The sequence below is a fragment of the Taurulus bubalis genome (genome assembly GCF_910589615.1).
Source record: "Taurulus bubalis genome assembly, chromosome: 11".
Lineage (NCBI taxonomy): Eukaryota > Metazoa > Chordata > Actinopteri > Perciformes > Cottidae > Taurulus > Taurulus bubalis.
In genome coordinates this window covers 18,379,500-18,393,692 of record NC_136599.1, presented here as the reverse complement: position 1 = coordinate 18,393,692, position 14,193 = coordinate 18,379,500, and the positions used below count along the sequence as shown (strand labels likewise).

At 40.9% G+C, this 14,193-nt stretch overlaps 1 protein-coding gene across 1 annotated transcript in view; it reads left to right on the top strand.

The window, feature by feature from the left end:
* The window catches only part of acot7 (acyl-CoA thioesterase 7), a gene marked incomplete at its 5' end in the record, with an annotated part of 45,686 nt that extends 36,320 nt beyond the window's left edge, over positions 1 to 9,366 (top strand). The window contains one exon of the mRNA XM_079226134.1: positions 8,846 to 9,366. Within this exon, the coding sequence (XP_079082260.1) occupies positions 8,846 to 8,944 (99 nt within the window). The 3' untranslated portion in view covers positions 8,945 to 9,366. The remainder of the gene's footprint in view (positions 1 to 8,845) is intronic.
* Between the last annotated feature and the right edge of the window lie 4,827 nt (positions 9,367 to 14,193).

Here is a 14,193-nt window from a genome sequence, read left to right as displayed (position 1 = left end):
CAACCCTGATATTAAACAGAATAGTATTGTCCAATTAGTGGCAGATTCCTAATCACAACACAATTTAATGTCTTCTTCTTATTCAGTAACTCAAGCTTCTGTTTCTCTACTTTTGCCATGCTAGTCACATTTCCTGTCAGTGACACCTGTGACTTTTGGAAAGCTCACAGCATGAGAGACACTGTCCTTAATTTGGCAATTTTGCACGTCAGTGTCTTTTCAGTGCATTAAATTATTTGCTGTTTCTGCGCATTATCCTTTAGCAGTGAGGGCTGAATGCTAATATCTCTCCAACATCCCTAGACATCTATGTCTGGCTGACTCGGCACTTCTTGTCAGCTTGTAAAGTAGGCATGTTTACCTGCTGCCAGGAGAGACACCTGCTGTTTGTTCTGGCTTGGCAGTATGCGTCGATCCAAACCCTGTTTACATGCAAACACTGTACACGCAGGCCATCTGTTTAACATTTACATTATTTCCTGGCGTCATTCGCACACTCTGATTGCCTTCGTGATGATGCCCTTAAAACCCGTCCAACTATTCTGCGAGATGAAGTCAGCTTGTCAGTGAGTGGGATTTAGACAGCAGAGGGGCCATTAAAATGGTTTCACAGCACTTCATAAAATAACATTAATCTTTAATTTGTGACTCAACAATTCTGTTTCATGTTTTTGGACATTTCTTGTTTATTGAAGGGTTTGACAATATGGTATGAACCAGTTTCTTAATAATTTTGGTAATGATAGCATTTACTTTGTTTTGATTTGGAGTCGAGCACCATCCCTAACAATGGTATGAGCTCGGGATGCTCCAATCTGACTTTTTCAGTTCCGATACCTGGGCTTTGGCTATCAGCCGATACCAGTGTTTTATTAATATGCTTTATGCCTGACTGTGGAAGTGACTCAGATCATTGTTTCATATCTAAGGCAACATTGCTTTACTAACATTTCTAAACTAAATGAAACAATTATATACATATATGTATTCAATTATAATGTTTTATTAAAAGGACAAATTTTACACCAGCGACTTGTAAATCTTCAGTAAAGCATGGTCTGAGTGGACAGATCCAGAGAAATTTGACAGACCAACAGCAGGTAATTATTCTCTCAAGCGCACACTTGTACAAAATTCAAAGAGTTTGCACTTGGGCTAATCATTCAACTTTTAAGTATATGCAAAGTACTGAGAAAGCCAGGAAAATGCATTCAAAGTGAAGACCAAGCAACAATATTTTAAGTAATAGCTATCTAGAACAATGCTGTTTTCTGGGTTAGCCACCCTCGATCCTCTTACCTGAACCTAAGCATGTAGACAATATATAATATAGTATGCATACTACAAATGGCTGTCTAACTCAACCTAAGATCCGAACAGAATTGTGGTGCATAAAAGCATGTCTTGCTGGAAGGAAGCCAAGCTCGGCCTCCAGGATGAGAATTAAGCATGGGTGGTTGTTATAGGTGGGTTGCCAAGTGCTGCATTGACCCCTCTTACCATAAACATTGACACACTTATGAAGACGTAACATCAGCCTTCAACACCATGACACATCTATTTGAAAGCAGACTCCTCTCCTTCTGTCCCTGCCAGACTGAAAAGTGCATCTAATGTGCGTCACCGCTGGTCGGTCTTTTCAAAAGCTCCCGTCAGTCTCTCAATTTCCATTTCACAAAAACAGTGTTTGGTTTGCTCCATTGTCTGCCTCGGTCCACGCATTCATTACCTGGTTTTCCATCTTGCACAAGCTTTTGTTTTCATGGCAGGGAATTGCAGCAATGATTAGAGTCTTTGTAATTTCTCTGTTCACCTCAATTTTATGAAAAGAGAGGCAAAAAAACAAAATATTTCCTGGTAATTTTAATAATTCATCCTCAACACTATAAATGGAGATCTAAATGGAGGGAGGGCTGCCGATGCTCTGATGTAGCATGTCAGATAAACAAGGGCAGGGATAGAGAAATGTATGCATGAAAATGTTAGATCGGGAGGCAATATAGACCGAGTGAATGTGTGTGTGAAAGGAAGACAAATAAAGCTCTAGTGCATGTAGGTTTGTGTGTGTGTGAAGGAGCGGGCTGAGTGGGCTTTGCGTGAAGAGTTGCACATGCTTGAATAGATCTCTGAGCACTAATTGCGAGTGTTTATTCATATGAGTGAGAGAAGGAGGGCGAGGCTCAATTGGGGCTATTTCTGGCTTTATCACTAGTCACTGAAGGCTTTAACATGGAACAAGACTGAAAACAAGGGAGTGACCATCTAAACTCTATTGATGAAGGAAAACCTATTCTTAGATGTTTCATCACATGCAGGGAAAAAGTTCAGCACGTCAATCCAATTAACACCTGGAGATGGGACTGTGAAGAATGGAAATGCGATGATGACATTAATTAGCCTAGTAAGACCAGAAATGCTGAGTTGAACAAAGCGCAACAAACACTTGGCCTCCCTGTCCTGCTATTTGATTTTTACCCGAGGAAAACTACCATCTATTATTCTCAGCAGTCTTATCCAATAGCATTTACTTGTTATATTAACAAAACAAATTTGAAATAAGCTCATTTCCCAAAGTGCCAAACTATTTCTTTAACAGAGCTGTATTTAATATTCAGGGCATTAATCTAGCAGCAAACAACTATTCTATATGTAGAGACATAGTGGAGTAACCTGAGCAGAGAAGGACGTTGCTCTTCTTCCTCTTTGTGTGTTGTTTTACGGCGGTAACAGATGGTAATGCCGTCCTGATCAATGGAGTCTTTGTGAGAGGGTAGCGCCCTCTGGTTCCCCCTCGGCTAAGCACTGTTAGCTCCGTCAGCACTTTTCAGAGTTTGCACTGATGGCGCCATTAGAAGCGTTGGCCACATCAAAATGCTCCCAATCTGGGATCTTGCACCTTTTAAATATCAAATTATCTTGTATGATTTTCTAAAAATAAATCTGTCTTCATGTCCTCCGTATTGGCCGATCTTCCTTATTCAAGAAATCTGACTTTGAAACCTTAATATTGATAACCTGTTTGCACTTTAAGATATCATTTCTAAAGTAGTTCAGAGGGTCAGGTTGAGTCTCCTCCTCCTCCTCCTTTAAAGTATTTATATTGTCACAGAATATTTTATCTTTCTTTTACATAATCCTGTTCAACTGTAACATAAAAACACATCCATGTCAAACCTTTGTTAATTAAATTTTCATGGCATCGCCTCCAGTTGTGTTCTATAAATAGCCAGATTGAAAGGACGGCTTCTGCTATTTTTGACTGCAGGTGATTTTCCCCTCATTCTCTCATCCTCGCTTTCTCTTCGGTGAGCTCGCTGTGTTTACTATTTTTAGATTTTCCTCTTTTAGCTCAGCAGGGGGGAGGGTTGTCACCAACGTAGCACAGTGTGGGTAATGCTGAAGTGGGTAAAGAGGACAGCATGAGCAGAAGGGAGGATATCGGGGATGCCTCGCCTCTCTGCAGCAGTGCCCTTAAAAATGACTGAAATAATGTATGTGCACGCTGGGCCAGCAGAGAAAGAATCGAAAAATGCCTGGAAGCACTTTTGACCAGCGTATGTCTTTGTTGTGTTTCTGATGATTTTTAATGGGGTAACAGTCGCCTCAAGGTTAGCAAAACTGGCTTGTAACCAGAAGGCCAGCACTTTGCATCCTCAGCCAGTGGCCAGTGCATACTGAATACCAGCTGTTGGTGGAAGGATGTGGTTGTACTGAGAGTGGAATTGCGCCACAGTATGAATGAAGAAGTTGTTGCTCAAAACTTGGTGCACATTTAGCGGTCCTTCTGCAGAGACATTTAGGTTGAACTATATAGTTCACGAGTGAATTAATCTTAGTGAACATACAGAAGGGTTGGTACTTAAATCTTGCTTTCTTCTTGTTCAGTGTTTCATAATATCTCTTCTATTCTTCCATCATTTCCCTCTTCTTCTGCCTTTATTCATCTATCCTACCCGCCTCTCTTTATTTCCATCTTTCCTCACCCTCTTTCCTCCATCTCACTCCCTCCTCCCTGGCAAAGACTCAGCTGGCCTCCCGTGACACAAAAACAAGCCTGGTTGTCATAGCAACCTCCTGTAGTCCACATGGAGTGATGCACATTTATTTTTAGATGCCTCCTATTCAAGACAATCAGAAACGGGTTAACGGGTACACTTGTGCCAGAGTGGTGCCAGAGTTGCAGATATTTCTGACCGTGCTGTAATCCAAGGCTTGACACGTGGAACGTATCAACCCTTGTTTTCGTTGCGCCTCATTCCATGGTTAATTATGAATATTAAGCATTTTGGATTTTACCTCATATCCTTTTTTTGGTATTCTCAATTTCATCCAGCTCTCGGTCAGTTTTTTATTTCCAACATGTCCTATAGTGACCCTCAGCCGTGCCAGAAAATTATAGCAAAATTGTTACTTTTAATTAAATATACAACACAAAGTTCAATACAAGGATGAGTACTTCGGAATGTGTCACTGTGTGTTTGTGTATTGCCAAACATTTTTCAAACAATACAAAAGCAATGTGCACAGTGTTGAATGACTTTTTCAAGGTTGTGATTTGGGTCCATCCATTTCTAAAAATCTACTTCGGACTTGGTACTATCTCAACTAGATGATTTTGTTCAGTGAATGTCTTGTTTTATTTTACTCAAATAGATGCCTGTATTGCAGTTAAAGCTCAGACGCATTTGAGAAATGCACTTTGGGCTAATTGTGCTTTCAGTGAGATAAAATATGTTGTCAGAAGAAAACAAACCCAGAATACAGCCATGCCAAAATAACAATGACAAATAGCCATTAGTTGTTTACATCACATTATTACTGACACAACTCTGCTGTTACTGAAACTGGGATTAAGCTCAGATTGAGGAAATTGTGATGATTGTTTTACAAGCTGAACGACAGACAGAAAAAAAACTTATAGCGTAAAATATGAATCACGACTGAACAGATGGATCCACAGACAGAGGTCCTTTCCGCATCCAGGAAAAGTCAATGTGGAGTATTTGAAACTATTTGTTTTATATCTCCAAATAAAACACATTTCAGCATTGTCTAAAATGTCATCCTTTGTCTATGAGTGTATCTCTATCCCTGACACACATTAACACATAGGATAGTATTTAGACTTATGTGGAGGTTAATATCTCAGCTGTTGTTTTTGTAGCGCCGTTGCTTACTGCTGCCTTTGAGCCTCTGGCATTCGGCAGTGCCACTGATGCCCCGTGCCCGCTCTAATAACAGCTCGTGCCAACACAAAGGAACCCCTGTGGCACTTTGCTGGCATTGTCCGATCAGTCCCATTAACGAGCCTTGTCCCTGTTCCAAGTTTACATAATTTGTCACGGTCCATTCAGCGGTCCACCTAATGGACGACCAGCATGCCAGGTGAAACAGCTGTTATTCTTGGCCGTTTGACCCGGTCGGCCAAGGCTCTGGTGCCTGACTTTGTCTTGGTCATCGGTGGGAGACATTCAAATGAATAGTTTCATGTGTTTGTAACAAATATGTGTTTTTATTTATTTATTTATTAGCCACACTAGTAGCATGACTCTAGGGATGTCGGTTTACTTCGGTCCCGACGAAAATACCTCAACGACTATTGGCTGGATTGAGATGAAATGAGAGACAGGCCTCCACCTCTGCAGTAGCAAATGTTTGCATGCTAACATGCTGTACTAAGATGGTCAACAAGATCAAAGAGGAGCCATTGTACTTTATACAATGTGGGCCGTCATTCTTGCCATATTTAACATACAGTCACATGGATTGCAAAGTTATTGCTCAATACATGCTCAGTAATTGCACATGAATTGTAAAAATGAATGCGATTGGAGCCATTTAAGTTGAAGACATAATAAAACAAGAATGACTGCTTTTAGCAGGGTTCTGTATCAGAAGGTGATGATCCTGCGTAATCATAGTTATTAGACAGGAGCCACTGTGTGAATACCAATTACATGGGTACACCAAAAGGACATTTTGAGCCTAGCATTGAATTGTCACATTGGGTTATGTAAATGTGATCCGCATGAGCATAAACATTGCATGCACGTGTGCAGCCTAGCACAAATGCACACAAAGTATAAGCAGGACAAATAATGGGTACACCTAGACACATGGACAAAAAAGTAGAAACACCAGTATTAGGACTTTGTGTATGTGTTAGCTGCAATGTTATGGTTCACAGAACTAGCCATTGTAAACAATTATTAGAAAGGATAATGTACTTTGCATTATGCTTAAACCAGCAATACATGTTATGGAGAATCAGAATGACATTATAGTGCAAGTCTGTCCAGTTGGTATTTTGTTGACTTTTTATCATGTTAGCTACTGACACCTAGAATCAAATAGCTGTTTATCGTTTGTAACGGCAGAGCTATGCAACTGTTACTTTTCACTGATTCTTCTGATCAAATGTGGTCCCGTTAGTGTTTTACTTGGATGTGGTTGCATGGCTGCAGTCCCTCTGAAGTATTTTTGGGCTTGTAATGAAATGATTTTAAACCAGTGTGTTGTGTTAAATGATCGATGTATTTGCCACGAGGAATAGCTGTGCGAAAGTGGATGATTTATAAACCTCTGTTTGGTGTCAGACTCCCAAATCAACTTGTCGGGTCTTATTTCAATACTGTAATGACCAGCTCCAGGTACGTTTTCCTGCTTGCAGTCAATAGGAAATGTTAACTAGTTGCCTCATATTCCTGCCTGAATAGAGACAGGGTTATACACTGACTCAAACAACTCAAAATATATTATAATAATAAGAAACCTTAGCTATCGGCCTCCCAATATGGTCTCTAAGGATATGCTTGCTTTCAGCGTAGTGTTAACACATGAAAAGCATCATACAACTATTTCACTGTCACTTGTTACAATATGCAGCAATGAGACATTACTTAAATGCTCTACTTGTACTTGTTATGTTAGTACATTTGTCTCATATGATCAGAGAGCAACACTTGTTTTGTCTGTAAAAAATGGTATTACAGTATTTCTTATTTGATTTTGTATCCATGACTTGGATGTGTGACTGTAGACAATCAGTAACTTTCACACACTAGAACAAGACTCCACAGTTCCTGATGTTGTACCTTTTGTACAAATGTGGAATGAGGAAATTCAAGTTTTTGAAAATGAGATTGTCTAAACACCACTTCTGTTTATGTAAATATTTGAAAATACTGGAACTGTGGTGAAACTTGGTCTCTCTCTTTTTTTTCTTTTTTTTTTAAAAGTCAATGAACTGGAATTATCCATTACTTTTAGTTCAATGGCAAAAGCAAATTTGACCGAGCAGTATGTTGAGTGTTATGTAACCAGCATACAACAAACCCACCAATACAGTTGTATGCTCCTGCACCAGATCTACAGAGATAGATATTCTGCTGTTGTGTTTATGGCACAGCAAACTATATTTTAATATTCTCATCATATTTGTGTCACGACCCCTCAACTCTTCCCTGGCGTGGTGTTTTGTCACATCCGTTACCGCCCTGCTCTCTCCACAACGTTAAGGCGCCATCTGTCAGCTTTGCACCCAGAGTGCTGCTGAGTGGCAGGTGCTCTTGAATCTGCCAACCACCTGGTGTGTGCAAAGCAAAGAGCCTCCATCTGAACAGCTCATTGACGTTGGCATTCACAGTTTTACATACGAAAACATGCGTGTGTGTGTGTGTGTGTGTGTGTGTGTGTGTGTGCAGGCTCACATACAACCCACTCCCTAAGAACAGTGTGCATATGAGGGAGTGGGGACTCGTGCAGCACTATAAAAGTTAGTGTTGACACTTTCCCCGGTGGTGACATTGTTGTCTAAGTCACAAAGTTGCCAGGCGATCTAAATAAACCGCGCAGGCTATTCCTCCCACGAATCAGCAGCCAAACTTAGCTAAGTGAAGGAGAACGAGAAGATTTGTTCTTCACAGACGTGAAAGTGCTGCTCAAAAGAATCCCCGGATGTGATGATGCTATCAATATAACAAATAAAACCAATATATTTTGGACATCTATGCTGGAACTGATTATTATAAAATCATATGCATATGACACCATGTTATGGAAGTAAATTATGGTGCTACAGTACAGTGCAATCATTCTGCAAAAAGCATTAGGATCCATTTGGCTGGGAGCTGTGAATATTTACATCCATATTCATAGACTCTGCGACATAGTTTGAGTTTCCTTATCATGGTTACAATATTGGTTACGGGATATATTTACCTGTTTGTGGCATTAGATCATAAGCCAACAGTCATAAAAATTCCTAACAATTATTTTTTAGGTAACTTTAATGTAATATTCTCAGCTAGTTACATGCAGTCTGGTAAATAGTTGTGCTGCTGATAATGTTGTATCATTATATATTATATTTCACGATCAAAGTACTGAACTCATTGACAGAGTAACTGACTGACATCCCAATCCTTATTCCTTGCTGCCATCGTTGCTTAAATATATAATTTGCTGTAGACGACACATACATTCACAAGGCTCTGCATTGTTGCACATGTTATTGTAATGACTTGACATTCATGAAGTTTAGGGACTTTCAAATGGTTCAGTATCTTGTAAATGTCTTCCAAATGATTTCATGGGGTTTCGTTGAACTTTACCTAGATGCATTCTCCAATACAATACAAAGCCTATCCAAGTTTCAATCGTTCATTATGTATTTTATTAAGAAGATAAATGACAATCACAATTGCACAGACTAGTAAATTAGATTAGAGCGTCGTGCCCACCGTTAGTGTTATAACCGCAGGGGAAGCATTCAGGTGCTCAAGATGTGTAAATGATGAATGTGTCTGAAAACTAATCTTTTGTCTTATCTTTGTCTTTTCTTCAGATTGATGGAGAGGACGAGCAGAGACGCTTCGCCGAAGGCAACGCACGTTATAACCAGAATAAAGCAAAGAGACTCGCAGATAAGGAGCGCAAGCAGTGATGCCGCTGCTCAACAGAGTAAAACGTCTTCTGCGACAGTATCAACCCCACACAACACATAGAGTATGAAGGAAATAAGAAAACCTCTCCCCATTCTGTAATTGTAGAATCCTGTTAAATCTAATAAAATATAAAAACGTCCTGTGCTATGCACCAAAGTGTCCACATATGGCTCTATATGTATTTAAAATTAAGAGTATTAAGAGTCTTTTATTTTGGGGATATTTGTATTGATATATATATATATATATAAAGACAATTCATCATCCAAAGTGACAGTCTGACTGTAAACGTAAGATAACTATTTTATTTTCGGAAGATTTTTAAGTACGAAGACTTCATGTTTGGTGTCAGTGCAAAGCGATAGTCTGAGTGCAAGGAAAAGGATGAATAAGTGAGTGAATAATGATGAATAAAAGATCCAAGCGTGAGTCTGGGGTTCTCGCCTCGTGTCCTTGCTAGTTTGATAATGATGATGATGATGATGTCATTGTCTTGGGCATGCCTTGGCAGAGAGGGCACACGCTATCCATCTTTTCAGCACAGTGTCTTTCACAGAGAAATCAGGGGAGCTCGGGGGCTTTGACTCAACTCACATCTCTCCCACGCCCGCCCTTCGCCTTTCCTCCTCGCCGCTCTCCTCCTCCTCTGCTAGTCTGTCACACTCTGACTCCAGCGATCACTCTGCCTTAACATTGTCTCCTTTCCCTCTCCTGCTCAGCGTCATATCCTCATCCATCTCCATTCTCTTGCAACGCCACTTCCTTCCTCCTCTCATTTACTCAATTTGTCCCTCCGTCTCCCCCGGTCTTCTCACTGTCTCGCTCCCTTTGTCTCCACATGAGATGTGAGGACTCATAGAAAGACATGTATCTGTATGGGCATCTTTCTCTTTGCATATCGCCTGGGTGTGTCTATGTGTGTACAAAGACAGATTAGAAAGATGAATCGAGGTCAGCAGCAGCCAGTGAGAAATCAATATCTTTATAGCCAGGCGGGGACTGGAAAGGCTGTGATTATTTACCTACCATAAGAACTCCTGTTCAAATATTTAGCAGGATTGGTTTTTCATTTTGGTATTTAAAGCACTCTTAGACTTTAGGAGGACTTGGTGGGTTTCAATCCTGTGCAACAGATGGAAAGGACTAATTTGAGATCAAATTTAAAGTGAAATTTCAAAGTGAGCAAGCGCTGTAAAGGACAGAGGCTGACGCAGGTCTAAACCTCAGCAAAAGGCCTTTTTGTTTGGACCTTTATTCTTGCTCGTGCTGTTGTCTTACACAGACAGACACTGATTTGTCATTGGATCTTGAAGGTTATTGTTTTTTTCCCTTTGTCCCTCCAGCTCAGTATGTGTGCTTTTTATTTCCCTGCTGAAAACGAAGTTAGGCTCAAGCTGCACCAGGGGGATATATCTATTTTTAACCCGAGTGAAGTCAAGGCATCTTCTGGGAGAAGGAGAGCACAGGAGAAACTCAGTCCAGGGAGATGGGATCCATTTCAGATGGCAAGACGAGACTCATGAGCAAATACTATGAGAAAATATGAGCTTAGAGAAAAGCATCTGCCAGAATTTCCCTGTACAGAGAACATCTAATTTCCTATCATTCACAACAATGTTCATTACTGTCTTTGGCTATTACAGCTGGCAGCAGCTGGCTTTTATACGGAGGGACCATAGAAAGGGACAAACACAATATGGTAACCATGGTTACTTATGTGGAAGAACAGACTTGAAATGGAAGAGATGACATTATCAGAAATAGATGTTTCTCTTCCAGGTAAAGCTGCTTTAAATAATGAATGTATCACATGCAAATCATGTTGCTGCTTGCTGCTCATTAACTTCAGTATTTAATCCGCGCTGTGCATCAGAGGAAGCTGCATGACAAACTGCTTTTTCCCCATCAGAGAAGAATGAAACAAAGGCAAAAAGCTGATCTCATGTTTTCCTCCTGTTTCCGCATCTAAATTAGCAAACTAACAGCCCCCTCACATTCTGTATCCCAGAGTAGAGAGACTGACATGGCTACCTAGAAGATGAATGATCCGCTAGTGCATGAGAAAACCATTATGGACTCAGAAGGAAGGATAAACGATAAAGCGAGACGACCCGCTTTGCATTTTTTCCACAGCTTGGGAACGTCTCCATCGTCAGTCATTTTCTGACAGCGGGGGCCTTACTTGCACACATGAAACAAGACACAGAAACCGTGAACCGTGTGCACATTATACTTCAAGGTCACTCGTGAAAATAAGTCTGTCAATATTTCTATGAAACACTGCTTCTGTTGGGTTTTGTTGGCAGCAGTTGCAGGTGCTCAAAGATGTCAGCTTCACATAGTAAACGGTTAAACAACCCAATATTTCTTTGTTTTTTTTGTGCTTTCTGGAACCCCTTCACAGAGCAGAGATGCAAGTCCTACATTCAGCTTTCCTCTGTTATCTGGGCTTGGAGCCAGAAGGGCTTTCCTTGCAGAGGAGTAGGTGATGGGCCGTACTTTGTCTGGCCTGGAACCTCCCTTTTTGTCAGCCACAAGGGACCTACTGGGAGGACTTAATTAGGCTACCTCTGACTGCAAGGCACACAGAGTCCTCCACACAGAGAAGTGGGAATGCTGACAGGACGTGGAAAAGTAGATAGTAAGACAGCACATCAGCAGGACAATCAAGTATTAAAGAGCTGCTCTGTGTGTGTTTGTTCGTGTGTCTGTGTGTGATGTGATGTGTGATAGTGGAACTGACGGTGAGAGTGGGGGCAGCACGGTGCCAGTGGAGCCAGTGGGCGGGAATGCCTTCTGTTACTTTTTACTTCCAGGTCACCTAGCATCACACAGGAGAGGCTAGAGATGGACAGTCTGATTCTCTTAACAAACCCCCTGTCATGTCTGCTTCTAATGATTGACTTATTTAAGTCTAAAATACAAAAATAAAGCATCCACGACAGGGTACACCTACCCCTCTGTCTTTATCCACACACCATTATTATACCGTATAGACATAGACCTGCTCAAGTTGTTCCACAAGCTTTATCAGAAACAATTTTAACTATTAATAGAAATATGCTTGATTTGTTCTCTGCAAGCCATTCATTACATGTAAGGAGGCCAGACTTAATAAATGAGCATTGTATTTCTGTAAATGGATTACTAATTCATGCACCTTCTGACTGATTTTCTAAAGCAGTCCTGACTCACTTTGTCCTGACAACTTAATAATGAACATCTTTGAGATCAAGGTAGATTAGGACCAGCTCCTGCAGAGTCAGATGCATTCAAATGTGACACCGCTGCTCACTGAAATCTTAGTATGGACACGTTTGTGAATCAAGCAAAAAAAAAAAAAGTGAATATCTGCCACCATGAAGAATTGTTTTGAGTTCTATTGTACGCACGCACGCACACACATAGTGAACTTCTATTCTTTCATTTGGCTTTCTTCCTCCAATGTTGTGTTGCATCAAAGGGTCTTTTCCTCAGCTTATGTTGTACCTTTTTTTTAAGAAGTTTTATGAAGTGACAACAATGAGGGGGGTCTTGTGTAACAGTGTCAAACTGAGCCCGAGTCCTCAGTGACGGATGTTGACCATATACTATCATAACTGTTGAGGTAAGCTGTTTATTTTGCAGCTATCTATAATGTATCCATCGAGATAAGCAACATGACTCAGACAACCAGAGTTTAAACCCAATCTCCAGTTCATCCCAACCATTTATTTGGAAGTGAAACCAACATTTTGTCTGTGTTATAACTGTTCATTATAACTGCACACAAAATGGCATACTTGCAAATCCGGGCAGGAGGTCAAAGGTGAAGTGTTATGGAAGATATAATAGCTTTTGGTAAGACACACAACTTGAATGTTCTTCTTTGTTTTCACACTTGAAGGTTAACCAGCTAAATCTAAAAACATCCGTCCATGCTAACAGACATTTCCATCACCAAAAACATGGTTTTGACAACAGGACTTAACTATGGACTTATTTTAAACCAAAAAAATCTAAAGGTTTGTTTGGTTGTTATTGTAAAAAAAAGAAAGAAGAAGAAATAATAACCTAATATAACTGCATGTAATAACTTAATGTACCACATTGTGTCTGTGTGTGTGTGTGTGTGTGTGTGTGTGTGTGTGTGTGTGTGTGTGTGTGTGTGTGTGTGTGTAGCTTATCTGTTTTGATGAATGGGGAGCAGCGAGGACGTGCGCTGCTCATCTGACCATCCACCAAATAAATGAAAATAATCCTTATAATGGAGGCAGTAACCAACGCACCAGGGACCTCTCTGTGTCTCTGCTCTCATGGAGGCCTATTCGTTTTCTCACTGGGTACAATCTAGGCCCCGAGGGAGGAAAGCCGCTCTTACAGAATCATCCAGGATAGGAGTCTTACATAACAAGTCATATAATGTCAATGAAAAGAGCTCATTTAAAGGAGCATGAATAACATGAGAAAATAATGTGCATTCATTGATACGAAAGGTGCAATGTAGATGTTTGGATGATGATGATGATGATGATGATGATGACGATGATATAAATGGAAGCTATGTGGTCAATTATATTCACGCTTATTGCTAGCTGCACAAGGGCCACCATGGCCATCTCTTGTTTCCATCTTCTCTCGGTGGAAGGAAGCTTAATGAAATCAACTCATTCAAATGAGACCTTTAATGAAAAATATGCCTTCATGTTCATTCAAAGGTTGCAGGAGTGAAACGGCCTGTTTTTATTCAAAGCCAGCGTGCAACATACAGAAGCAGTTCTCGCTCAGTCAAAATGCCGACCTCTTTTCCATGAATTATTTCTTATTGCGGTTCACTCCCACGGCCACGGAGCGTCTGACCCGCGCACGAGCCTGTGCTGTCGGGGGCGCGCAGCAATCATGCCTCATCCGTCGCACGCCTCGCTAGTGTCGGAAAATAGAAGGAGACGTTCGTCTTTTCCCTAAAAAGAAATTGCCCGCTCTTTCAGTCCTCGTGCTGTCGCGCAATCGCCCGCTTCGTGGCGAAGAAGGGAGCATTTGTATTCAAAACTCGTCCATATTTGTTTTGTCATTTGTTCTCCCGTCAGTGAGACAAAGAGAGGGAACAAGACACAAGAGGAGTACAGCTGTGCTGATGTGGTGATTCAGTTTCAGGGCTCATCCTTCATTTCGCAGGTCATTCCTTTAAGTTGATGTCGACACTCCTGAAGCTGTTCGGTTTGGGGATGTAAACGACACTTTGCGGGACCTGAACTGATGCGACCCAACG